The sequence below is a fragment of the Piliocolobus tephrosceles genome, chromosome 13 (genome assembly GCF_002776525.5).
Source record: "Piliocolobus tephrosceles isolate RC106 chromosome 13, ASM277652v3, whole genome shotgun sequence".
NCBI lineage: Eukaryota > Metazoa > Chordata > Mammalia > Primates > Cercopithecidae > Piliocolobus > Piliocolobus tephrosceles.
The window spans coordinates 106,836,714-106,864,538 of record NC_045446.1 but is presented as its reverse complement, the minus strand read 5'-3'; the positions used below and the strand labels follow the sequence as shown (position 1 = coordinate 106,864,538).

At 43.1% G+C, this 27,825-nt stretch overlaps 1 protein-coding gene across 1 annotated transcript; it reads right to left on the bottom strand.

The window, feature by feature from the left end:
- Positions 1-511: 511 nt before the first annotated feature.
- PAFAH1B2 (platelet activating factor acetylhydrolase 1b catalytic subunit 2) lies at positions 512-27,519 on the bottom strand. Its single transcript, XM_023208313.1, has 6 exons — positions 27,383-27,519; positions 19,343-19,430; positions 11,439-11,528; positions 10,197-10,313; positions 7,327-7,449; positions 512-4,131 (listed from the first exon to the last, which is right to left on the bottom strand). The coding sequence occupies exons 2-6, from the start codon at positions 19,421-19,423 to the stop codon at positions 3,853-3,855; spliced, it is 690 nt and encodes a 229-aa protein (XP_023064081.1). The 5' UTR covers positions 19,424-19,430; positions 27,383-27,519; the 3' UTR covers positions 512-3,852.
- Between the last annotated feature and the right edge of the window lie 306 nt (positions 27,520-27,825).

Below are 27,825 nucleotides of genomic sequence, written 5' to 3'. Positions count from 1 at the left end.
GTTTTTTTTTTCCGAGACAGAGTCTCACTCTGTCACCCAGGCTGGAGTTCAATGGCGCAATCTCGTCTCACTGTAACCTCTACCTCCTGGGTTCAAGCATTTTTCCTGCTTCAGCCTCCAGAGTAGCTGGGATTACAGGCGTGAGCCACCATGCCCGGCCAGTAACAACGTACTATACTGAGACTGATGACATTCACCCAGTTCAGATGACGTGGTCCACAGCCTACAATCCAGACTAATCTTATCTGCAAAACTATTCCAATCTAATGGAAAAGAGCAGACTTCAAGGATGGCAGTTGTGCTTTCTGAGGGGTCCTTATACCTACTCATCCCACCCTACCATCCTACATGCCCAAGAAGGTAAGTGATGAGTCAGCCTGGTACATTCAGTTCCACAGTAAAGAAGCAGGATGATCTAAATATCCAATTTCCTTATAAGGCAGGGAAAAACCATCCCTTTTTTTCATTAGAATCCAAACTATGATAAAGGAGACAGAAAGACATCAGCAACTTTGAGCAAAATGTTTACATTTATATTGAAATATACACTAAAACAGAATGAGTTCTACTACTCAATGAAACTTTGCCAAAGCAAAATCACAAACTTCCAACGGGGAGGTCCAGTCAGCTAGCAGCAGTGATCCCCAAGCAGGAACACCAAGAAGCCTGGGGGACCCCTCTCCAAAAAGCCTCCTTTCAAGAGGCCCCAACTCACTTCTCCCACATGCACCCACATGGATTTAAGAGCTTAGACATGCTCCTGATTTTCATATATTTTTAGTTTCTTCTTCACTGCAATAAATATAAAGTTGGCAATGCTCATACACCACAGCACAGACAGTATTTCAGGCTTTAGCATACAACTGTAAACAGTGACTAGGTTAAAAAAATAAAAGAAAGTAAGTTGGACTTTTTTTTTTTTTCAACAAAGAGACAAAATTCCTTAGAGCCGGGCATGAGCTACTCAAGATTTGTTTTGTTGGGTTAAGGTTTCCGACAAAAGATTCTGGTTTAGGCAGATGCCCTTGACAGTTCAAGTAGACCCAGAGTGGTAGCCAGAGCACTGTCTACAGCAACCGAGAATACATGGACTGGAAGACAACCTGCCCTAGATCACCCTTGGCAGTACATCTTCAAGCTGCCACATTCCAGATATGACCACAGACATCTTTACAGTTCCATCACTGGCTGCCATCTAGTGTAGCAGGAATGCGTGGGCGAAGGAATACAAATTTGCTGGGAGGAAAAGAGAATAGTATCTCTGCTAGCTGCCTGGAAAGTTGGCCCCTTAATCACAATGACAACTAGGACATTTCACTTGGACAGTGCATTAAATTTATAGATTTGTTTAAAACTACAAAGACCAAGCAGTAAGTTCTGTCACTGACGCAAACTGGGATGTCAAAGAAAAATAGATTAACTATTTTTACCTAAAGTAGTGCAAAGAAATCTGGCAAAAAATGAAAGTGAACTCAATATCTGCACATCAGTAATGGGGCAGAATTTTATTTAAAAGGCTAGTGGTTCAAATACTATTGCTTGAATAGCTCTGGTAGATATAAAATGTAGTAACATGTGAGGTTTGTACATATGAGCAAAGGAGCTGAGGGCCAGCTCACAAAGGGATATGTGATCCTCAGTCAAGAAAGAAGCTAAAAGCGCATGCTGCAGGAGTAACCTAATGGATTTATTTGCACTGTACTCCTACCTTCTGACAAACAAAAAAGACCTGGATAGAAAACTGTCTTTCCACCCACAAAAATCTGGCTTAATTCTTCTTCCTATAAAACTATACCTCAGCTAAGAAAAAAATCTCTTGTGAAAAACTCAACCTGGGCTACTAAAAATAAAAAGGAAATTTTTAATATCGTAAACAAGTTTAGTAAACACCATGTGGATTTTCTGTTAATGAAGACATGATACATTCAAAAAAGTATGTATTTTTAAAAAAGAACAAAACAAAACAATTTTCTAGAAAGAGACTTCACAAGAAAAAAATGAGCCCAAGTTTTATCCCTCAAGCAGAAATGGGTCTTAGCACAAATCAGTAAGCCCTCCTCCAATATACAAAAACACTGAAATTTGCCTTTCAAGTATGTTACTGAATTTGAACATTAAGCAGAATCACTGCAGAGTGTATTTTGATGGGTTACTTCAATACCCACCTGGTCCAGTTCAAAGTATCTATAGATCCAGTTTGTACATATTCCATAGGTATACTGATAAAACCATCTACTATCCCATTTTTTTAATGGCAGTTCTTATATAGCTCAAGCAAACATTAAGATCAACAAATTCTCAGATTAAGTACATTAATAAGATACCTTAGAAGTGAAACAAACCTAGTTTTTACTAAAATGATGGGATAAAGGTAGTGTCTATGCTAAAGAGCAGCTTCACTTGTTTCCCCACGGAAAAAGGCCCAAAATTTTTGGACGATACTTTAAAAACTAAGCCAATAAGGCCAGGCGCAGTGGCTCACGCCTGTAATCCCAGCACTGTGGAGGCTAAGGCGGGCAGATCACCTGAGGTCAGGAGTTCGAGACCAGCCTTGTCAACATGGCGAAATCCTGTCTACTAAAAATACAAAAATTAGCTGGGCGTGGTGGCATGCACTTTTAATCCCAGCTACTCGGGAGGCTGAGGCAGGAGAATCATTTGAACCCGGGAGGTGGAGGCAGCAGTGAGCCAAGATCGCACCACTGCACCCCAGCCTGGGCAACAAGAGTGAAACTCCATCTCAAACAAAACAAAACAAAAAACAACTAAGCCAATAAAAAAAATATATACACCTTAAGATATTATAAAACTTGAAATAATGTCAGGTGCTATGGAATGGGAAACAAGAGTTCTGATTCCCCTCAACCTCCCAAAAAGCTGTAACAGGTTTTAAGGGAAAAACAAAACCAGAACTCTAAATATGAATAGCAATACAGAGACTCTATAGCACAGAACACCACACAAGAATGAGTTTTATAGCAGTACTATCATGACAGTAACTGGCTGGAGACTATACTTCCAGCAACAGGGTTCCTAGGTCAAAAATGTGTTAAAAGCTTGTAATGTCAACAAGGACCAAAAAAAAAAAAAAAAAAAAAGAGAGAGGAAAAAAAAGGAGGGGGGAATGAAGGGGGAAAGGGGGACATGAAGGGGAATAGGGAGGAAAGGCTGCATGCACGGGTCTATTATAGACATGATATTCAGCAGCATAAAAATAATACCCTCCAAAGAGTCCCTCTAGTGGGGCAAAACCTGTTTTTCACTGCTAAGCATGGAAAAGATTAAGAAAGCAGAACAAACTCACTTCTACACTATAGCATCTTCCATATATGAATGACAAGCATGTTCAACCTGATGCTACATGTTAAGAAAATATTCAGTATACATGAGAATCTAAGCAACATAAAAACAAAAGGCTAAATTATGAACCTTAAAAAATTGGAGAAAACATGTTTTAAAGCCAAGTAGGATGATTCTGATTATTATTATATATGACATAATCCACAGAAAGGCCAAGAAAAGAATCTTCATATTGTTCAGTATTTAGGCTTGATGTTGTCCTAGGAAAACAGTGATAATTCAACGAATGTGTTACACATACAACTAAAAAGTCCCCTTCTGGTTTCAAATGAATTTAAACAACAATCTTCCTTGGCTAATTTTTCTCCTCTGTCAAACAAACCTTCTATGTACAGGACCAGTTTAAATCCCTCCTCCCCTTCAAACACTAGATATGAACATCCAGGAACATTCTACAATGCAAAGTGCCTTAAGAAAGAGAAGGATTCTGTAGTGCCAGTGATAGAACTGATCTGAGGAAGCTGAGATGCTAGTAACACTGATGGGAGCCAGTCAGGCAATGGTGGTTTGTTTCTCCTCAGGTGTTTCCTCCAACAACTGCATGATCAGTTCATGCAGGGGTTTGCAGATCTTTGCATAGCCCCCTCCTGTCAGATGCAGAAAATCAAACATGTCGTGGCAGGAGATGGCACCGTCCGAGTGCACAAAACCCCCGTCGGTATCCAGGAGCTGCACATTGGCAAGCTTCGGCAGCGAAACCTTGAGGAGTTGGTTCACCTTGGCGTTCTTTTGCCTCAAAGGATTGGGTTTCTCACCTCGAGGTAACAAACCCTGGGGCACAGCGGAAAACATTAAATTAGAAGATTCACTTATTTTTCTCTACTTATTATTTGTAACTTTAGATAACATCTCCATTTGGCACTTTCTACACCTTTGATTTGTAAAACACTGGAAAATACTGGTTTGAATGAAAGCTAACCGTTTCTTCTTAGTATTTTCATGGGTTCCCTTCTGTCCCTTAATTGTTGGTATTCTTCAGGGACCTGTCCTTTGGCCCACTACTCTAAGTACTTTAGCCAGATCTCTTCCTAGAGCTTCAGAATTACATATTAAATTTCCAGCCACAGAAACAAATTTAAATGTTCCCGAGGCATTCCCAACTGATCCAAAAACAATTCATTAAACTATGCTCTTCCTCTTTACCAACTGGTCATTCCAACATCTCCAAGTCTCTCATCCCATGTATCTATTTAACATTAAATTACTCAACTTTTGCATCCTAAATGTCATTTTCTTTTCTCCATCCTGATTATATACACTGCTATAGCTCAGGAACTTATCTCCAATCATCCTAATTACTATAAAATCTCCTGACTGGTCTTCCCAGCTCCAATGCTGTCTGCCCTTCAATCTGTTCTCCATTTGGCTGTCAGAATAATCCAGCTCATAGATACACATCATCTATTAATGCCACATGGAAACTACACCATACTATACCACAAGAAAAAGAGGTGGAATGAATGCTGTCTTGATGAATCAGAGCCATTCACCCTGGAATAACCCTGGAACACTGTTTTAATTTTGTCTCCTTGTAGCCCTTTTCCAATTGCAATATACTAGGATTAAGCATGAGTTACCATGCCCAGCCAAGCAATTCTAAAGATAATATGCACATTTTCACTTAAATACACCATAAAGTCTGTTTGCACACAGCCCTTTTAATTGTAATGTGATTACTGCTCTCATATTCTATGACTTACGTAACCATCTCTATGATACTACTATTTAGGTTATTTCCAATGTTTTAGCATTATGGATAACACCATAATTAACATTTCTGCATATCCAATTTAAAAACAAAGAATATGGAAGGATTACTCAGCAACAAATATTTCCTAAGCAAATACTATGTACTAGTCACTATACTTAACAGGTGGACTCTTAACACAATCCTTTCTGGAGTAAGGCAGGTATAAATACGTACCTCAACAAGTAAATGAAATGCCTTGTAATAAAAAACATCTGGCTCCCCAGCAACTGTGAATAAAATCCAAACATCCCAACAGCATACGAATTCCTACATGACCTGGCCTGGCGCAGTGGCTCACGCCTGTAATCCCAGCACTTTGGGAGGCTGAGGCAGGCAGATCATGAGGTCAGGAGTTCGAGACCAGCCTCGCCAATATGGTGAAACCCCATCTCTACTAAAAATATAAAAATTAGCCGGGCATGGTGGCGTGTACCTGTAGTTCCAGCTACTTAGGAGTTTGAGGCAGAAGAATCACTTGAACCCGGGAGGCGGAGGTTGCAGTGAGCTAAGATTGTGTCACTGCACTCCAGCCTGGGCAATAGAGCGAGACTCCATCTCAAATTTAAAAAAAAAAAAAAAAAAATTTCCTACATCAGCTGGTTGTGGCCTCTTTCTCCTAACCATCCCAGGCTCAAACTTCATGCAGCCTCCTCTGCTCACCCAAAAAACATATACACGTACAAGTCTTTGCTCAATTCTCTTTATTTTTCTATAATACCTTTTCTTTCCCTATTTGTCTGGAAACCAATGAAGTCTTTAAATGTAGATGTCAACTTTTGATAAACACCTTTTCACCTTACTCCAAACAGCACACAGTATAATAATTCTCTGTGTTGCTGTCTCCATACACTAGACTGTGAGCTCCTTGAGACATAAAACTATGTCTTACTCATTTCTGTATGCTCAAGAACTAGGATAGTGCCTTGTACACAGTGATCCACAGGTTTTTTGAATAAATGACTATCTTCCTAACACCATCTCACTAAAGAACTAAATTTATATCAGATTTTGCTAAAACATATTTCAAACTGAACTAAGAATATCTACAGCTAGACTTTTTTTTTTTTTTTTTGAGACGGAGTTTTGCTCTGTTGCCCAGGCAAGAGTGGAGTGGCACGATCTCGGCTCACTGCAACCTCCACCTCCCGGGTTTAAGAAATTCTCTGCTTCAGCCGGGCACGGTGGCTTATGTCTGTAATCCCAGCACTGTGGGAGGCCAAGGTGGGCAGATCACGAGGTCAGGAGATTGAGACCACGGCTAACACGGTGAAACCCCGTCTCTACTAAAAATACAAAAAATGAGCCAGGCGTGGTGGCGGATGCCTGTAGTCCCCGCCACTCAGGAGGCTGAGGCAGGAAAATGGCGTGAACCCAGGAGGCGGAGCTTACAGTGAGCTGAGATCACGCCACTACGCTCCAGCCTGGGCAACAGAGTGAGACTCCATCTCAAAAAAAAAAAGGAAGAAATTCTCTGCTTCAGCCTCCTGAACAGCTGGGATTACAGGCACATGCTACCATGCCCAGCTAATTTTTTTGTATTTTTAGTAGAGACGAAGTTTCACCACCTTGGCCAGGCTGGTCTTGAACTCCTGACCTTGTGACCCACCCGCCTCGGCCTCCCAAAGTGCTGGGATTACAGGTGTGAGTCACCACACCCAGCCTACAGCTAGACTTATACTGAAACAGACAGCTGTTCACCTTTGAGACCATGAAGAGTTAATGCTTTAATTCTACAAAAGGGTAGTACCTTTCTGTTCAGGGTACAACTATAAAGTATCCATTTTTTTGCTGATGAAATTTTTCATGTTTTAGAGAAAATTAGAATGCCTAATATACCATCTTTAACATATCAGCAGTAGAACAGGACACTTACAAAATAATCCAAATACAGGTCTAATAAAAAGACACAGGATTCAGACAAATCTCATGTGCAAATTTGCAAAACATTATGGAGGCCAAAAAAAAAGGGATATTGAGGCACCAAATGGCTTCCATACTTCCAAACAAGGATGCATGGTAAAAGATGGCCCCACAGCTGGTATGGGGAATGATGACATCAGTAAGACAGTAAGACACATTAGAGAAGAGGTCAACGAAAGTATAATAAACTGCTTCCACCTCAAGGTTCTCTAATATTCACGAGCAATCACATTTCTAAAAAGATTCCTCAGCTGACCTAAAGACATCAAACTCTCTACCCACCAAAGACTACGTACCAATACAATGATTTTGGCCTGTGGCTGCCTTGTGTTGATAAGTTGTACAATGGCCTCAATCCCACCTGCTACCTCTTCTGCTGTATTTTCGTGGTTGTTTGTTCCTACCCAGACAACAATGACCTACAATTGAAGAAAGAAAAAAAGGGGGTAAGGAGGAGATAAATACCCAGGAATAAAGGAATGTCCACCATTTAGATGAAAACCTTTTCTTTTTTTCTTTTTTTGAGATGGGGCCTCGCTCTATCACCCAGACTGGAGTGCAGTGGCACCATTTTGGCTCATTGCAACCTCCGCCTCCCAGGTTCAAGCGATTCTCCTGCCTCAGGCTCCCGAGTAGATGGGACTACAGGCATGCACTGCCATGCCCGGCTAATTTTTGTATTTTTAGTAGAGACTGGGGTTTCACCATGTTGCCCAGGCTGGTCTTGAACTCCTGACCTCAGGTAATCCACCCGCCTTCGCCTCCCAAAGTGCTGGGATTATAGGTGTGAGCCACCACCCCTGGCCGAAAATCTTATTTCAAAAAGCAAAGGAGGAAAGATAAACTTCTCAAATGGTGCTGGCTAACTTCAACTGGACAGCTACCTTACTAAATTTTCTTTTAAGAGAGACAGCGTCATGCTACATTGCCCAGGCTGGTCTTAAACTCCGGGCTCAAGTCATCTTTCTTTGGCCTCCCAAAATGCTGGGATTACAAATGTGAGCCACCACACTCAGCCAGGGCAGGTATCTTAATGCACTGATTTATGCCTCATATCAGGATAAATTCTACGTGGAATAATATTTAAGTGGTAAAATTGTACTAGGAAGAAACGAGAGAATTATATCATGCAACAGGGAGCTAATTTCTCAAAATCCAAAAATTATACAAAAAAGATTAATAAATTTAACTGTATAAAAATAAAACCTGGCCAGGTGCAGTGGCTCACATCTATAATCTCAATGATTTGGGACGCTGAGGCAGGAAAACTGCTTCAGCCCAGGAGTTCAAGGCTGCAGTGAGCCATGATCACACCACTGCACTCCAGCCTGGGTGACATGGTAAGACCCTGTCATGGTATAAATACACAGGTGCACTCAAGGAAAAGAGTCACAGAGGTGGAGGCTGGAAGGAATTTTAGTAATTTTTTTTTTTTTTTGAGACAGTTTTGCTTTTGTTGCCCAGGCTGGAGTGCAATGGCTTGATCTCAGCTCACCGCAACCTCCACCTCCTGGGTTCAAGCGATTCTCCTGCTTCAGCCTCCCGAGTAGCTGGGATTACAAGCATGGGCCACCATGCCCGGCTAATTTAAGACCTCGCCAAGTGCTGGGATTACAGGCGTGAGCCACCGCGCCCGGCCTCTTTACTTATTTTTGAAACGGAGTCTTGCTCTGTCACCCAGGCTGGAATGCAATGGTGCGATCCTGGCTTACTGCAACCTCTATCTCCTGGGTTCAAGTGATTCTCCTGCCTCAGCCTACTAAGTAGCTAGGACTACAGGTGTGTGACACCACGCTTGGCTTTTTTTTTTTTTAAACTAGAGACAGGGTTTCACTACGTTGGCCAGGGTGGTCTTGAACTCCTGGCCTCAAGTGATCCACCCACCTCGGCCTCCCAAAATTCTAGGATTACAGGCATGACCCACCACGCCCATCCAACAAGTTTTTCTCTTTAGAAAAAAAAAAAAAAAATCACAGTCTGGCATGGTAGCTCAAGCCTATAATCCCAGTATTTTAGGTGGCTGGGGCAGGAGGATCATCTGAGGCCAGGAGTTTGACACCAGCCTAGGCAACATAGCAAGACCAAGAAAGACCCTGTCTACAAAAAGAAATTTAAAAATCAGCTGAGCACGGTGGCACATGCCTGCAGTCCTAGCTGTTTGGGAGGCTGAGGCCATAGGGTCATCTGAGTCCAGGAGTTTGAGGTTACAGTGAGCTATCATCATGCCACTGCATTCTAGCTTGGGCAACAGAGAGAACTTGTCTTAAAACAAACAACTTTCAATGAAAGCACGTTTTGTCAGGGCTCAGTGTTTTTTTTTTTTTTTGGGAGCTGAAACGATTATATAGTATGTGCCAACTCAGAGTATATATGATATAAGATACTGGGTAGAAATGTTCATTTGTTCACATCTGCTTCTAATTTTCTTCAGACGAACTTGCAGGCCTTGATTACCGACCTGTTTATATGGTTAAACAGATCCAAAATTACTTTCTGAAGTTAATCATGGCCCTACTCCCATGGCCCACCTCTGAGTAGTTTTCCCCTCACACTGCCCAAGGTCTATGCATTCCACAGAACAGCACACCTCATTAGCATAAAATCTCTTCCTTCGGCCAGGCACAGTGGCTCATGCCTGTAATCCCAGCACTTTTGGGAGGTCAAAGCCGGTGGATCACGAGGTCACGAGTTCAAGATCGGCCTGGCCAAGATGGTGAAACCCCATCTCTACTAAAAATACAAAAATTAGCCGGGCACAGTGGCAGACGCCTGCACTCCCAGCTACCTGGGAGACTGAGGCAGGAGAATGGCTTGAACCCAGGAGGCGGATGTTGCAATGAGCCAAGATTACACCACTGCACCCAACCTGGGCGACAAAGCAAGACTCCATCTCAAAAAAAAAAAACTCTTCCTTCAATTTAAGAAGATAATTATAACAACTACAAATACAACCCAACAGGCAAACAATTCACTAGTTTTTTAATTATATATTTTGATATATTCTTAAGCAATGACGGTATCATTTACCTTAAAGAGGCATGAAACAAACAGCGAAACAGGTCTTTAAAGAACCAATTTTTTTTTTTACTACCAGTTTCAGACTATTTAACTATCCAAAAGACACTTAAGATTAATGACATTCTTTGACAAGTAATTTTCATTTCACCTTAGGCTTAATATTCTCCAGTTCTCCATTCTTTAGTCTCCACAAAACATGTCTTGTTGTATCTCCCCCAATTCCAAAATTCAGTGCATGAAGTGGGGAGAAAAGCTCTCGCCATATCTAAAAAAAGAAAAACTTGATTTAGTGCAGCTAAAACTAGGGGAAAGTTTAATCTTTCAATTGCAATGTGTTGCAAAGCATTAGAAATAATTTCCTTTTCCTGTATTTAAAGATAACACTGCAATGTGTGACACTCACTGTTTTAAGGACGTTGAAAATACCACTGTGTAACTCAGTTCTTAATGTAGCTTTAGGTCTCAGCTCAAGAAATGAGTCACAACTCAATCTGATGCCCCCTAAAAGGTACCAACATTAATAATTAAGCTGTCAACTCAACAAACTCTCCTTTCCACTTACTGAACTATACAAACAGGGTGAAGTGGAAACAAGAGATGAAGAAATTTAGAGTGCTAGACCTAAAAAAAAAATAAAGCTATCTTTTCTTTTAAATTTCCCCTGGGGCGGGGCACGGTGGCCCAAGCCTATAATCCTAGCACTTTGGGAGGCCAAGACACGTGGATCATTTGAGGCCAAGAGTTCGAGACCAGCCTGGCCAACATAGTGAAACCCCATCTCTACTAAAAATACAAAAATTAGTCAGGCATGGTGGCGCATGCCTATAATCCCAACTACTTGGGGGGTGAGGTATGAGAATCTCTTGAGCCTGAGGCTGTGCCACTGCACTACAGCCTCGGCAATGGAGTGGGACTCGGTCTCAAAAAATAAATAAATAAATAAATAAAATAATAAATTTCCCATGGAAAAATGCCTAACCATACAAGATCGGGAATAGCTTACTACAAAAATATATGAAATAGGAAAATGGCAAAATATAAATAAGAATCATGACTAGGTTATATACGTTATCAGCAAATACAAATGGGAAATACTAAGTTACAAATAATAACTGACAATCTGACTAGAGCAAATATAAACAAACATAACATTAAGCTTCTCAGAAACCAGACTAAAAGAAGTTTCATTATAAACAATGCTTCAGATCAGAACATGTCCAAGTTAAAAGAAAGAAAAGAAAATCCCTTTAGGTAGCTTTGATTTCTCTTATAACCTCAATTAGGGCTTCTCTAAGAGGCACAAATAAGCTCAGCTCAGAATGAAAGTCTATTAGTAATGAATGGTTATACATGAGTAGCCAAGAACCACGCTCACCCCTTCCACCTTTACCTCATATTGCTGCATTAACTGCACCATGGAGTCTCCCACAAATAGTACATCAGGCTCTTTGTCTTTACAGTCCAAAACAAATCTGTTGTGCTGGTTTGAAGAAGAAAGAAAAATTATTAACTGGCACTTCTGGCCGGGTGTGGTGGCCCATGTTTGTAATCTCAACATTTTGGAAGGCCAAGGCAGGAGGATGGATCACTTGAGGTCAGGAGTTTGAGACCAGCCTGGGTAATATATCAAGATCCCACCTCTACAAAAACAACTTTTTTTTTTTTTCCTAAGACAGGGTCTGGCTCTCTTATCCAGGCTGGAGTACAGTGGCGTGATCTTGGCTCACTGCAACTTCTGCTTCAGGGGCTCAAGCCATCCTCCCACCTCAGCCACCTGAGTAGCTGGGACTACAGGCTCATGCCACCATGCCTGGCTAATTTTTTGTATTTTTTGTAGAGATGGGGTTTTAACCATGTTGCCCAGGCTGGTCTCCAACTCCTGAGCTCAAGCAATCTGCCCACCTCAGCCTTCCAAAGTGCGGGGATTCCAGGTGTGAGCCACACATCCAGCCAGAAAAAAATTTTTTTGAATAAAAAAAGAAACTGGTATTTCTTTTCCTGTGAGACTTCTTGGCCTAGAAAGAACAGCTGTCCAACCAGTTACTGTTGTTAAACATTTTTTAGTCTATCCCCAAAGCTTATTCCTCTCATTCTATAAATTAACTGTTTGAACTTTCTTCTCACCCTTACTATACTGATCATTCTAGTACTCTCAAGAAACCCAGAATTCTAATGAAACCAGAATAGAAAAATACATGTAATACACTATGTAGAAGTTTACCTTTTCCTTAAACTTTTATTAAGAAAATTGCAAATACACAGAAAAGTTGACATAGTACAATGAACATACACATCTGCCTCTTATATTCAACAACTGATAGTATTTTCCCATGTTTGCTTTATCTCTATGTATGCGTGCATGTTTGCTGGACTCTTTGTGAAGTAAAATGCAAACATTATTATTCTTCACCATGATGCATCTCCTAAGCATGCATCTCCTAAGAGTAAGAACATCTTCTTATAAAACCACAAATTGGGCTCAGTGGCTCATGCCTGTAATCCCAGCACTTTGGGAGGCCAGGGCGGGCGGATCACCTAAGGTTGGGAGTTCGAGATCAGCCTGGCCAACATGGTGAAACCCCGTCTCTAATAAAAATACAAAAATTAGCCAGGCATGGTGGCGGGTGCCTGTAGTCCCAGCTACTCAGGAGGCTGAGGCAGGAGAATTGCCTGAACCTGGGAGATGGAGGTTGCAGTGAACCGAGATGGTGCCATTACACTCCAGCCTAGGCAACAAGAGCAAAGCTCCATCTTAAAAACAAACAAACAAAAAAACCCACAAATTATTATCACAAGTAGGAAATGAAACAATCAAACATCTAATATTCAGTCCATATTCAATTTTTCAAATGGCTCCAAGAGTTGGATAAAGTATTACAACATCATTTTTTCAACTATGATCCAATCAGGTTCCATGTATTTTATTTGAATGCAGACTTTGAAAATATCTGTTAACTTCCAAATGTGAGACACTGGCAAACTAGGACTCAATCCTTTTCAGTCAAATCCAAGTTTATAAACAGTGGTAATCTCCTCTCAGAGTGCCTCTTTCTGTTATAAAGGTACAAGACACTTTCTAAAATTGATTTTGGCCAGGTGTGGTAGCTCATGTGCATAATCTCAGCACTTTAGGAGGCCAAGGTGGGAAGGATAGCTTGAGCCCAGGCATTCGAGACCAGCCTGGGCAACATCATGAGACCCCTTCACTATGAAGAAAAGAAATAAAAGAAAGAAAAAAGAAAATAAATTTTATCCATTAATGTTAAAGAACATAGTCTAAACTTTTATTTTATTTTACTTTTTGGAGATGGAATCTCACGTCACTCAGGCTGGAGTGCAGTAGCATGATCTTAGCTCACTGCAACCTCCACCTCCCGAGTTCAACCAATTCTTATGCCTCAGCCTCCTGAGTAGCTGGGATTATAGGCGCCCGCCACCATGCCCAGCTAATTTTTGTATTTTTAGTAGAGACGCGGTTTCACCATGTTGTCAGGCTGGTCTCTAACTCCCGACTTCAGGTGATCCACCTGCCTCGGCCTCCCAAAGTGCTGGGATTACAGGCATGAGCTACCACGCCAGGCCAGTTTAAACTTTTATATTCATCCCTGAAACAAATTTATACAATGCTCTAGGTCTGTAATGTAGGTCCAGGCAAAGGCCTACTCTCTTTTTTTCCCCAAAGACGGGGTCTTGCTATGTTGCCCAAACTGGACTGAATTCGTGGGCTCAAGTGATCCTCTTGCCTTAGCCTCCCAGCTAGCTGAACTACAGGCATGCTTTATCATGCCTAGCTTTCCAATGCTGTTTCTTTTTCTCAAACTCTACGTTCAATTTTGTTTCCCTTAGGAATTAAGGAAGAGTTACTATTTAAGTATTTCTGTTGACAATACCAACACAGATGAGGCTGTGGTAAAACTCAGATACTCATCCACAGGTGAAGTGTAAAGTGACAGAAATACTTCTGGAAATAATTTTACAGATTATGAAAACACCTCCAGCCAGGTGTGGTGGCTCACGCCTGTAATCCTAGGCCTCTGGGAGGCCAAAGTGAGCAGATCACATGAGCTTAGGAGTTCAAGACCAGCCTTGGCAACATGCAAAACCCCATCTCTAATTAAACAAACAAACTATATATATATTCATTTATTTATTTAAAAAAAGAAAAAAAAACACTTCCTCTCTTAGGGTGACAGGACTAGGGACAGCTTTTTCCTTGCTTCCATATTTTGTGCAAACACATATTTTAAAAATTACTGTTTCAGTAAATATTTTTAAACTGAGGAGACATGAGCAAGAATAAAAGTTTAGTGAATAGGTGCTTTTTCCTATCATGTCAACTCCCTATTGCAGGTACTGTAGTACCAACTACCTTTCTCTCTCTCTCTCTCTTTTTTTTTGGTTTTTTTTTTTTTTTGTAGAGACAGGGTTTTGCAATGTTGCCCAGGCTAGTCTGGAACTCAAGCGATCCACTCACCTCTGCCTCCCAATGTACTGAGATTAAAGGCCCGAGCCACTGCACCCAGCCCCAACTACCTTTCCACACCAATAAAATAGCTTGTGTTTGTCCAGTGTTGTGGAATGTAAGACTGCTATGATAAAGGTTCTAGTACTTTTCTCCTAAAGTTTAATAGTTGTAATACATTTGGAAAAACAGAAAGGACCAAAACAACACATCTATAATCCTACCACCTTAACCTAGTAACTATGACCATGCTTGAGTATTTTCTCCTTGGTTTTTTCCACATCCTCTGTTATCCCTTTTATATAGTTTAAGTATCACGGACACCTCTTTCTGGCACTATATGTCTGGGGCCAAAAAAAACCAACATTCAAATTCTAGCTACCTACTTTCTAGTCCAGTGATCTTAAATAAGTACATAATTTGTGCCTTGGTTTTAACATGTGCTAGCAACTCCATTTTAGAGTTGTTAAAGATTCCCAGCTATATTGTCTGGCACCCACTAGGCACTTGAAAAATAGTAGCCATTATAGTTGCATTTAACATCATACTAGAACCAGTTTTCTATGTAGCAACACAGTTTTTATAATCATAACTTTTAATGGCCATATATTCTTTTTTAGACACAGGATCTTGCCCTGTCACCGAGGGTGCAGGGCAGTGCATGATCACAGCTTACTACAGCCTCAAACTCCCAGACTCAAGCAATTCTCCTGCCTCAGTCTCCCTAGAAGCTGGGACTACAGGCACACACCCAGCGAATTTTTTTGTTCTATTTTTTGTAGAGTCAGGGTCTTGGTGTGTTTCCTAGGCTACACTTCTGGCCTCAAACAATCTACTGGCCTCAGCCTTCCAAAGTGCTGGGACTACAGGTATGAGCCACTGCACCTAATATACTCTACTGAATACACTCAATGACACATTTTTGTTTGCTTTTTTGGGGGGTGAGGGGAATGAGGGTCTATGTTGCCCAGGCTGGTCTTGAACTCTGGTGCTTAAGCAATCCTCTTGCCTCAGCCTCCCAGGTCATGCTTTTCTTCCTGTGGACAGACTTGCCAGTGGCCTCTTTTTGTGAATCTAATAAGCGTAATAAAGGGATATATATATAGCTTTTCCTACACTGGAAATTCTTAAAATCAGTATTTTTATGGATTTTGGACATATTTCCAAATTCTTAACAAAAGGGCTATATACCAATCTGTAAGGACTCCAGCAATATATTAGAACTGGTTTTACTGTACTTGCACCTGAATTAGATATTAACATTTTTCTTTCTCTTCCTAACTTTTTAATTTACACTTTTTGGAAACAAACACTTTCTATCATGTCTACTGAAATACTTATATATTAGTTCCTTTAGGATATTTTTATTGATAATACATGATATCTATGCTTCATCTATAATATTTACTGTGTATATTTTCCTTAGTCTGCTGCTGAGCCTTATTTTTCTGGTTAATATGTTTTGATACGATTTCTATTATGTTTGGCAGGTCTTTCAACATTACCCTTAAGAAAACCTTTTAGGCCAGGCACGTGGTGGCTCATGCCTGTAATCCCAGCACTCTGAGAGGCTAAGGTGGTTGGATCACCTGAGGTCAGGAGTTCAAGACCAGCTTGACCAACATGGTGAAACCTCGTCTCTACTAAAGAAATACAAAAATTAGTCAGGTATGGAGATGGGCGCCTCTAATCCTAGTTATTCAGGAGGTGGAAGTTGCAGTGAGCCAAGATCATACCACTGCACTTCAGCCTGGGTAACACAGTGAGACTCCATCTCAAAATCAAAAACAAAAACAAAACAAAACCTTTTTATTATGGAAAATATCAAATGTATACAAAAGCAGAGAGAATTAACACCTCCATTCAGAAAGAATGAACCTCCATGTATCAATTACCAGCTAGAGCAATCATTTATGGCCTATATTACTTCAGTCATACCCCCAACTACTGCCCCACTCCATCCTCAGATTATTTTGAAGCAAACTGAGGATATACCACTCCAAGTACAATTATTTCAGTATGCCATACTTAAAAGATTTTTAAAGTCAGGCACAGTGGCTCATGCCTGTAATCCCAACACTTCGGGAGGGTGAGGTAGTAGGATCACTTGAGGCCAGGAGTTCAAGATCATCAGCCTGGGCAACATAGTGAGACCCTATCTCCACAAAAAATAATAAAAAAAAATTAGCCCGGCATGGTGGCATGCACCTGTGGTCCCAGCTACTTGAGAAGCCAAGGTGGGACGATCACTTAAGCCCAGGAAGCCAAGGCTGCAGGAAGTTGTAATGGTGCCACTGCACTCCAGCATGGTTGACAGAGTGAGACTCTGTCTCCAAAAAATTTTTAAAATATTTGTGTATGTTTTTCTTCCATTTGACTGATTTTTCTACAGCCAGGGCTCATTAAAGTCTATTAACTTAAGACAAGAATAATGAAGATACCTAGTTTAGTTACTACTTTTCCTTTCCTTTGTCTTGAACTCCTGGGCTCCAGTGATTCACCTGCCGCAGCTTCCCAAAGTGCTGAGATTACAGGTGTGAGTCACTACTCCTGGTGTAGTTACTATTCATAAAGGTATAAATGATCCAGATGTCCATGAAAGAGAAAATGGGCAAATCAACTGTGGCACAATTATTTTTTTTTTCTTTTTGAAATAAGGTCTCGATCTGTCATCCAGGCTGCAGTGCAGTGGCACAATTATAGTTCATTGTAGCCTTGATATCCTGGGCTCAAGTGATCCTCCCACCTTGGCTTCCCAACCTGTCTTGGCCTCCCAAAGTGCTGGGATTACAGGTGTGAGTCACTGTATGCTGCTCTGTCTTAAAAAAAAAAATATTGGGGCTGGGCGCGGTGGCTCAAGTCTGTGATCCCAGCACTTTGGGAGGCCAAGACGGGCGGATCACGAGGTCAGGAGATCGAGACCCTTCTGGCTAACACGGTGAAACCCCGTCTCTACTAAAAAAAAATACCAAAAAACTAGCCAGACGAGGTGGTGGGTGCCTGTAGTCCCCGCTACTCAGCAGGCTGAGGCAGGAGAATGGCGTAAACCCAGGAGGCGGAGCTTGCAGTGAGCTGAGATCCGGCCACTGCATTCCAGCCTGGGCGACAGAGAGAGACTCTGTCCCAAAAAAAAAAAAAAATTACTGGGACAACTGGAGAAAACTGAATATGGTCCTTGGATTAAGTAAGAGTATTATATCAATATTACATCTCATGATTTTAATAACTATCCTATAGTTATTTAACAAAACTCCTTGTTTTTAAGAAAACATGTTGAAATATTCAGGGGTAAAGAGAAATGAGTGCAAATGCTTCAAAAAAAAACCACTATGTTGGTATATACATATACAAATGGATATAGACACAGCACACACAGGCATGGTGGCTCACGCCTGTAATCCCAGCACTTTGGGAGGCTGAGACAGGCAGATCACTTGAGGTCAGGAATTTGAAACCAGCCTGGCCAACATGGCAAAACCCTGTCTCTACTAAAAATACAAAAATTAGCTGAGCACGGTGGCGGGCGCCTGTAATTCCAGCTACTTGGGAGGCTAAGACACAAGAATATCTTGAACCCGGGGTGGCTGGGGGTGGAGGTTGCAGTGAGCCAGGATTGCACCACTGCACTCCAGCCTGGGCAACAGTGAGACTCCGTCTCAAAAAACCAACAACAACAACAACAAAAAACAAAAACAAAATAGATGCAGACACAATAATTAGGCAGATATTGTAAAATGTTAACAATTGGTGAGTCTAGATGAAGATACTTCTTTCTAAATTTCCGTAACATTTGTGTAGTTTTGAAATTACTTCAAAATAAAAAAACTAAATATTTCCCAGTTCCAATATCAGATTGGTGAAGAGGCAGGACATTTGTAACACTACATTTTTACTTACAGTAACAAATTCTTGTTGACTATTAAAATCCCCCTCTGTACAACCTGTCGCAGGTCATAGGATTACAGTTTTTTGTTTTTGTTTTTGAGATGGAGTCTTGCTCTGTCGCCCAGGCTGGAGTGCAGCGGCGTGATCTTGGCTCATTGCAACCTCCACCTCCCGGGTTCAAGCGATTCTCCTGCCTCAGCCTCGTGAGTAGCTGGGACTACAGGTGCCTGCCACCACACCTGGCTAACTTATTTTTTTTTTTTTTTTGAGACAGAGTCTCGCTCTGCCGCCCAGGCTGGAGTGCAGTGGCGCAATCTCGGCTCACTGCAAGCTCCGCCTCCCGGGTTCATGCCATTCTCCTGCCTCAGCCTCCCGAGTAGCTGGGACTACAGGCGCCCGCCACCTCGCCCAGCTAATTTTTTGTATTTTTTTAGTAGAGACGGGGTTTCACCATGTTGGCCAGGATGGTCTCGATCTCCTGACCTTGTGATCCGCCCACCTCGGCCTCCCAAAGTGCTGGGATTACAGGTGTGAGCCACCGCACCCGGCCTTGGCTAACTTATTTTTAATAGAGATGGGTTTCACCATATTGGCCAGTCTGGTCTCAAACTCCCGACCTTGTGATCCACCCACCTAGGCCTCCCAAAGTGTTGGGATTATAGGTGTGAGCCACTGTGTCCAGCCTGGAGTGTTTTTTTTTTTTTTTTTTTCAATTGCCCCTTTGCAGTTTCGATCAAAAGATCTTTAAAAATTGAAGAAACCAGGTATACTGACATGTGCCACTAGTCCCAGCTATATGGGAGGCTGAAGTGGGAGGATCACTTGAGCCCTGCAGTTTGAGGCCAGCCTGGGCAACACAGTGAGACCCTGTTTCAAAAACCAAAACAAAACAGACAAAAAACTGGAGACTCAACTCATGTGAATGATACACATGTACTTCCCTTTACCTGAGACATCCATCGGTCATCTCCTTGAATATCTTCTGCTGCATGCGGAATAGCTGCTGGGTTTGAGTCTCCTTGGCTCATTCTACACCTGTGAAAAAATGTCTATGTCATGTTTCATTTGTTAACAGGAATGTCTGTAACCACTTAAATATTATTATACACATCAGGCTTTAAATAATAATTTAAGCTTTATTGTGGTTTGCCTACAAACAATTGGGAAACTGAACAGAAACAATTACTTTCTGTAGAGACGAATTCTGGAACATGACTAAGTCCCATAAATACAGCATCACTAAACTGCCAGACAGCTTTGAATATGACTTAGCCTCAGTGCAGTACATTTTAAAAATCTCCAAGTACATACTTTATACCTATACTAGCCTTTTTGTGATTATATGTTACTGTAAGTACCAAGTGACACAAGCAGTTATTAGATACTTACAGTACAATAAACTACATCACAAGTTTTTCAGCTGTTAAGAGTTACACACTTAAGAATTACTACTGCAATGACTACAATCCACTGGTTACTAAACATCACACAAATAACTGTAGCACAGATTCTGACAAAAGTAGTCACAGGCCTTGGCACTAGGTTTTGACAAATGTTTACTAGGTATTTTTATTTTTGATAAGTTTCCACTAAGAAAATTTTAGTAATGATGGCCAGGCGTGGTGGCTCACGCCTGTAATCCCAGCATTTTGGGAGGCCGAGGCAGGTGGATCACAAGGTCAGTAGATCGAGACCATCCTGGCCAACGTGGTGAAACCCCATCTCTACCAAAAATACAAAAAATTAGCTGGGCATGATGGCATGCACCTGTAGTCCCAGCTACTTGGATGGCTGAGGCAGGAGAATTGCTTGAACCAGGGAGGCAGAGCTTGCAGGAAGCCGAAATTGCACCACTGCACTCCAGCCTGGGTGACAGAGCCAGACTCTAACTCAAAAAAAAAAAGAAAGAAGAAATTTTAGTAATGAGTCCAAATATGTCATCTAATAAGAAAATTCGGCAAAATTAGAAGTGCTAATCTTCTATGAATAAAAAGACAAATAAGAAACCAGACTACTTTTCAACCAATTCTGGAGAATATACACCAGAAACATTAGGCTCCAAATGCAAAGGACTATGAAAAAGAAAAAACTGGCCGGCGCGGTGGCTCACGCCTGCAATCCCAGCACTTTGGGAGGCCAAGGCAGGCGGATCACAAGGTCAGGAGGTCGAGACCATCCTGCCTAACACAATAAAACCCCATCTCTACTAAAAACACAACAAAATTGGCCGGGTGTGGTGGCAGGTGCCCCCCCCCCAAAAAAAGAAAAAAATCTGGGGTTTTCTGGTTTATAGAAAAGGAGGTCATCTTTTTTTTTTTTCTGAGATGGAGACTCGCTCTGTCACCCAGGCTGGATTGCAGTGGCGCAATCTCGGCTCACTGCAAGCTCCGCCTGCAGGGTTCACGCCATTCTCCTCCCTCAGCCTCCCAATTAGCTGGGACTACAGGCACCCACCACCACACCTGACTAATTTTTTTGTATTTTTAGTAGAGACGGGGTTTCACCGTGTTAGCCAGGATGGTCTCGATCTCCTGAAGAAAAGGAGGTCATCTTCTATATAAGCAATCTTTTTCTTTCCCTTGACATCCTCAAATACAGCTAAGCTTTCTCAGAAAGAAGATCGAGTTATAGTCATTCAATATACATATTTACTGAGTACACAAAACACACTACATTGCCAAAGTAGTAGTTTTTTAGAATCACAAAGTGAAAAGCCCCAAGCATGAATGCATACCTTCACCCATGAAAAATAAATTACAGAAGCAAATAATACTAACACTGATTTCAAGACCAGCCTGGCCAACATGGTGAAAACCCCATCTCTACAAAAAATACAAAAATAAGCCAGGCGTGGTGGAGCATGCCTGTAAGTCGCAGTTATTTGGGAGACTGGAGCAGGAGAATTGCTGGAACCTGGTAGATGAAGTTGCAGCAACAGCAAGATTTCGTCTCAAACAAACCAATTATTAAAAAATGTGGAAGGTTTTGCTTTATTTTTTTTGTTGTTGTTTTTTTGAGATGGAGTCTTGCTCTGTCGCCCAGACTGGAGTGCAGTGGCGTGAACTGGGCTCACTGCAAGCTCCGCCTCCTGGGTTCATGCCATTCTCCTGCCTCAGCATCCAGAGTAGCTGGGACTACCGGTGCCCACCACCACATCTGGCTTTTTGTATTTTTAGTAGAGACGAGGTTTCCCCATGTTAGCCAAGATGGTCTTGATCTCCTGACCTTGTGATCCACCCACCTCGGCCTCCCAAAGTGCTGGGATTACAGGCGTGAGCCACTGAGCCCAGCCTTGCTTTATTTTTAAACCAATAAAACATTCTATACTTTCTACATAAAAGTTTATTTGGGTCTAAGTTCAAGTCTAGGCTTAAATCAAGTTAAAACTTACACATTAGTTAATAAAAGTGTTTTAAGACAAGGTCTTTTTTTTTTTTTTTTTTTTAAGGTGGAGTCCTAGCCTGTAGTCAGGACTACAGGTATGCACCGCCACGCCCGGCTAATTTTTGTATTTTTCTTTTATACAGACAAGGTTTCTCCATGTTGCCCAGGCTGGTCTCAAACTCCTGAGCTTGGCCTGGAATCCTGCCCAGTCTAGGATATTTTTGAAATGCATCCCACTACCTACATGTTTGTATATAAAACACACTAACTACTGTTCATGTGAATCTTAAATTACAGTGAAGCTCTTTTTTTCCTTTTATAGATTAGAAAACTTTTTTAAATTAAATTCTTTTAAAAGTTAGATTTCAGCCAGGTGTGGTGGCTCACACCTGTAATCTCAGCACTTTGGGAGGCCAAGGCAGGAAGATGACTTGAGTCCAGGAGTTTGAGACTATCCTGGGCAATATAATGAGACCCCATCTCTACAAAAAATTGAAAGAATTAGCCTGGCATGGAAGTGCCTATAGTCTCAGCTACTCAGCAAGCTGAGTCAGGAGGATTGCTTGAGCCGGGCACAGTGGCTCACGCCTGTAATCCTAGCACTTTGGGAGCCTGAGGCGGGTAGATTATCTGAGGTCAGGAGTTCAAGACCAGCCTGGCCAAAAAGGCAAAACCTATCTCTACTAAACATACCAAAAAAAAAAAAAAAAAAAGGCAGGTGTTGTGGCACTTGCCTGTAATCCCAGCTACTAGGGAGGCTGAGGCAGGAGAATCGCTTGAGCCCAGGAGGTGGAGGCTGCAGTGAGCTGTGATCATGCTACTGCACTCCAGCCTGAGTGACAGTGAGACCTTATCTCTAAATAAATAAATGTTCTGAGATTTTTTTCCTATATTCCAATGGATCATCTTATGCATTCCCAGAGGATACACATATGCTTTCAAGACCAATGATCTATATAAATTATACGATCTCTTTATTATTTTAAGAGAAGGGCCTCACTATGTTGTCCTGGCTGGATTCAAACTCCTGAGCTTAAGTGATCCTCCTGCTTCAGCTTCCCAAGCAGCTGGGACTACAAGCACACACTACCACTCCCAGCTTAGAGCTACAATTCAATAGACAGTCATGGATTTTCAGAGTTCATCCAACAGACAAACAACTCATCTGAAATAACATTAAGAACTTACTATTTACCAGACACTGTGCTATGAGCTTTGTTATTTAAATAAATGTGACGCTCAGAGAGACCTAAGCAAACTTCTCCATGACAGTAGAGCTGGTAAACAAAACAGGACAGGTGGGATTTGAAATCAGAGTGACACACTTCCAAGGCCTACTCTTGAGTAAATGATGTTATGTTCTGATTAGAGAAGACTATATAGAGGCCAGGCGCAGTGGCTCACACCTGTAATCCCAGCATTTTGGGCGACTGAGGCGGGAGGATCACCTGAAGTCAGGAGTTGGAGACCAGCCTGGCCAACATGGTGAAATCCTGTCCGCACTAAAAATACAAAAGATTAGCCAGGTTTGGTGGCACATACTTGTAATCTCAGCTACTCAGGAGGCTGAGGCATGAGAATCTCTTGAACCCAGGAGGTGGAGGATGCAGTGAGCAGAGATCACACCACTCTGGGTGACAGAGCAAGACTGTCTAAAAAAAAGAAAGAAAATAAAAAAAGATAAATTCTAATTTACTAAGTTGTTTCACTTATACTTTCTACTACCCAAATTCAATGGCATTCTGATACCCTAAGTAAAACACTTCTACCTCAACCCTAAATTTCTTCATGGGAAAATAAAAAAGGCATACAGAGAGAGAAATCGAGGAATAAAATGTGACTTCTCTGAAGCTACAAGGCAGATAGAACTGGGAGGTCACAAATATTCCCAATTACGTAGTCTTTTTTTTTTTTTTTTGGCGCTATGAATACAAGGTGATCCTTCTTCCTCTACAATGGCAAAGTATCAGAGCAGAAATGTGTTTCTTTGTGCCTTCTGACTCTGATTTTGTATTATTTTGTCAATCAAAATCTTATAATACAAAGTAGCTTTCAGTTTTACTGATGCCCATGGCTTGGTAACATTTTTAAATAAGAGGAAAAGAAAAACTGAGCTACAAACTCACACAATCTCATCTTTAAGAACAAGGCAGGGGCTGGGCACTGTGGCTCACACCTGTAATCCCAGCGCTCTGCGAGGCCAAGACAGGTGGATCACCAGGTCAGGAAATCGAGACCATCCTGGCTAACACGGTGAAACCCTGTCTCTCCTAAAAATACAAAAAATTAGCCGGGCATGGTGGTGGGTGCCTGTAGTCCCAGCTACTCAGGAGGCCGAGGCAGGAGAATAGCGTGAACCCGGGAGGCGGAACTTGCAGTGAGCCGATTTCACGCCACTGCACTCCAGTCTGGGCGACAGAGCGAGACTCCATAAAAACGAGGCTGGAAATGCATAACCTAGACAACTATGCATATAGAAGACTCAAACAATTTGGAAATCAGAGAAACTGTTGTGGCTGGGCACAGTGGCTCACGCCTGTAATCCCAACACTTTGGGACACTAAGGCAGGTGGACTGCTTGAGCCCAGGAGTTTGAGACCAGCCTGGGTAACATGGTGAAACTCTGTCTCTACAAAAAACACAACTATTAGCTGGGGGTGGGGGGGCGGTGTGCTACTGCACTCCAGCCTCAGGGACAGAGCAAGACCCTGTCTCAAAAATAAAAATTAAACTGTCTTTTCTTTTATTGAGACAGAGTTTCGCTCTTGCTGCCCAGGCTGGAGTGCAACGGTGGGATCTCGGCTCACTGCAACCTCCGCCTCCTGGTTTCAAGCAATTCTCCTGTCTCAGCCTCCAGAGTACTGAGATTACAGGTGCCCACCACCACTCCCGGCTAATTTTTGTATTTTTAGTAGAGATGCGATTTCAAATCATATTGGTCAGGCTAGTCTCAAACTCCTGACATCACGTGATCCGCCCGCCTTGGCTTCCCAAAGTGGTGAGATTATAGGTGTGAGCCACCGCGCCTGGCCGGCTTTTTGTTTTCGTTTTTTTTTTGAGACAGGACTTCATTCTGTTGCCCGGGCTAAAGCACAGTGGAGAAATCATCCGTCACTGCAGTTTCCACCTCCTGCATTCAAGCGATCCTTTTGAATAGAAGCTGCCTGACCTTTTTTTTTTTTTGGTAGATGGGGATCTCACCATATTGCTCAGGCTGACCTGCAACTCCTAGGCTCAAGTGATCCTGCCACCTTGGCCTCCCAAAGTGCTGGAATTACAGGCACGAGTCATGGCACACAGCCAGCTGTGCTTTGTTTTTTTGGTTTTTTAATGACAGGGTCTCAGTCAGTCGTTAGCTGGAGTGAAGTGGCTTAACACAGCTCACCACAGCCTTGATCTCCTGGGCTCAAGTGATCCTTCCATTTCTTCCTTCCAGAGTAGCTGGGACTACAGGCGCACGCCACCACATATGGCTAATTTTTAAATTTTGTAGAGAGGAAGTCTTGCCATGTTGCTCAGGCTCCAATTGTTGTATTCTTTCCAATTAAAATGAAAAATTATCTGCTCTTATGGGCACATAAAATAAGAACAAACTAAGAGCTATCCAGTGGTAAGACACAAACTTCTGAGTCACTTTGGGTTTCCTGCGCCTGCAATCCCAGCACTTTGGGAGGCCGAAGCAGGTGGATCACTTGAGGTCGGAAGTTCCAGACCTGCCTGGCCAACTCGGCAAAACCCCGTCTCTACCAAAAAAAATACAAAATTAGCTGGGTGTGGTGGCGCGTGCCTTGCTGTAAGCTTGAACAGGGAGGCAGAGGTTGTAGTGAGTCGAGATCGCTCCACTACACTCCAGCCTGGGCAACAGACACTCCGCCTCAAAAAAAAAAAAAAAAAAAAGAGCGAGCAAGCAGAATGCAAATAAAAGGTCTGAAGAACAAGTTTTGTTAATTTGCCACAACAGACTGTACTCCAGGGGAAGCTTTGTTGTCCATTAAAGTGAGTTCTCCGGGAAGATGAGGAGTAACCGACTTGCACGATTTTCCTGCGTTTTCTATATTCTCTACTTACTATGACAATACAGCACTAGAATTTCCAAGTGCTTATACCAGCATAGTGTAATGTATTTAATGAGAAATCAGTTCCAACAACAAAGCATTATAAATTCTCAAGCTGAGTTAGATGTTTTAGTCTGAAACAGGAAAACAGATGGAGTAGGAAAGTTGAACCAAGAATTAAGAGATTTAGAATGTTTCCACTCAGACCTAAGACTCTCCACTTTGTTTCAGAGGGAGTGGGTATGGTTATTGTGAAGAGGAAGGCGGCCCTCATCCTGAATACCCAGTAGCCTCCGTGGGCTGGTGGGTGGGTCCTCCGGTCCAGCACCTCCGTAATTTATGATCAAATGCCCAAGCCAACAAACTAATGCACGGTGATTTCCTAGTCCTCCCCTTCTCCCTCACAAGGAGGCAACCTTTATGTCAGAACAAGGTGCCCAGAAGAAGCCAAAGACACAAGGCACATCCAAGGCAAAGACAATCTTAAGCACTTTCTCCTTCCACTTTCTCAGCACTTTACCCCTCGGCCCAACCCCTTCCCGTAATTTCAAGCTGTACTGAGGTCCTAGGGTGGATCCGGGTGGTCTTTCCTTTCTCTACGGGTAAGCTCTACGAAGAGGCTGACGTTCCCAGTGTTAATGTTCTTAAGTTTGTGTATAAATTCTGAAAAGCAACGCTGGCCTGCGAGCTATGAAAAGCAGAAGCATGAGTCACCACGCAACGGGTCAATCAAACCTGTAGACCAGAAGGCACGGATCTGGCAAACGGGACGGTGAGCCAGGAAAAAAACATCCCCCCAAACCTCTCCGCTGACAGGTTTATCTAGCTGGCTGACCTTGGGCAGGTCACCAGCCGCTCCGAGCACATTCACGTCTAAGATGAGATGCGGGCTGGAAAGCCTTCCAAGAAATAATCCCTTCCGAGTGGTGACGGTCTATGCACCTTTTGAATACACACATCCCAAGAGGCAACGGAGAAGTTTCTAAAGAGCTGAAATTTTTCAACAAAAGGAGGAGGCAAAAGTGCTCGGTAAAAACACAACGGAGTAACTGGTTTTCCCTTCGACCAGAGGCGAGGGGAGAGAAGGGTGAGAAGTTAGATCCCTGGGATGGAGAGAAAAGGCAGCAGCTGAGACCAGGGCAGGAGCAGCAGCGCCCAGCCTGGGCGAGTTGGGGTGCGCGAGGCCTACCGCGGGTGGGCCCGGCAGGGCAGGGCAGAGCGGGGCGGGGCGCCCGCCGCGCTACTCTCCCGGGAAAGGCGGTGGAGGCGCCGGCCAGCGGCTGAGGAGAGTCGACAGCTTTCAGGGTGGGATATCGGGAAAGGGTTCACAGGCCGAAGACTAGCTGCGCCGGCGGCTGGGAAGCCGACGCCGGGCCTGCAGAGAAGGCGCGCGCTCGCGAGGCCCCCCCAAGGGGATGGGGTGGCGTGGGGGGAGGGGCCGCAATGGTGGGGGAGGGGAGGTCGCGGGCCTCTCACAATAACACCTCGCAGCCCCTTCCGACCCCTGCCTCTAAGCCACCCGTTCCCCACGACCCTGGATGCACTCACTGAAGTAGAGGGTCCGTGCGGGCCCCAAGCGGCTGAGGCGTCGGCGGGTGGCGCGTCTGTCGCTCGCTCGGTCCCAGCGGCCCAGCTCCGGCGCGTCCCTCCTCCGGCCCCAGCACCAGCAGCAGCTCTTCCACTTCCGGTTGCCCTGCCACTCAGGCAAATGGCTTCCGGAAGTCCCGCCCCCACCCCGCCTCGCCTCAGCGTGGTTCCTCTCCACCCGCCCTACCTCTCCCGGGCGCTGGCGGCGTGCGCCCAGGTATCCCGCCACGCCCCGTTGGGTACCCTGCTTTGTTCTCGCGCTTACCCCCATCTTGTGTGGCATCTGAGCTGCATGGGCCTCTCTGTTTACTCCAACTGCATCGCTCAATCCTGCGTTCGTGCCACCGCAGTGTGGAGCTGGCATTCGGGACAATGTGGCGTGAAGTCACACTGACGCCATTCCC

Bases quoted from the DNA above. Each gene is read 5' to 3' on its own strand.
- PAFAH1B2 (XM_023208313.1), bottom strand. From the start codon at position 19,423: ATGAGCCAAGGAGACTCAAACCCAGCAGCTATTCCGCATGCAGCAGAA. The intron at 10,314-11,438 runs GTAAAGGTGGAA...TTCTTTTTTTAG, and splicing joins AGTTAATGCAGCAATATGAG to ATATGGCGAGAGCTTTTCTC. The intron at 4,132-7,326 runs GTACGTAGTCTT...GCTGTGCCCCAG, and splicing joins AGGCCAAAATCATTGTATTG to GGTTTGTTACCTCGAGGTGA.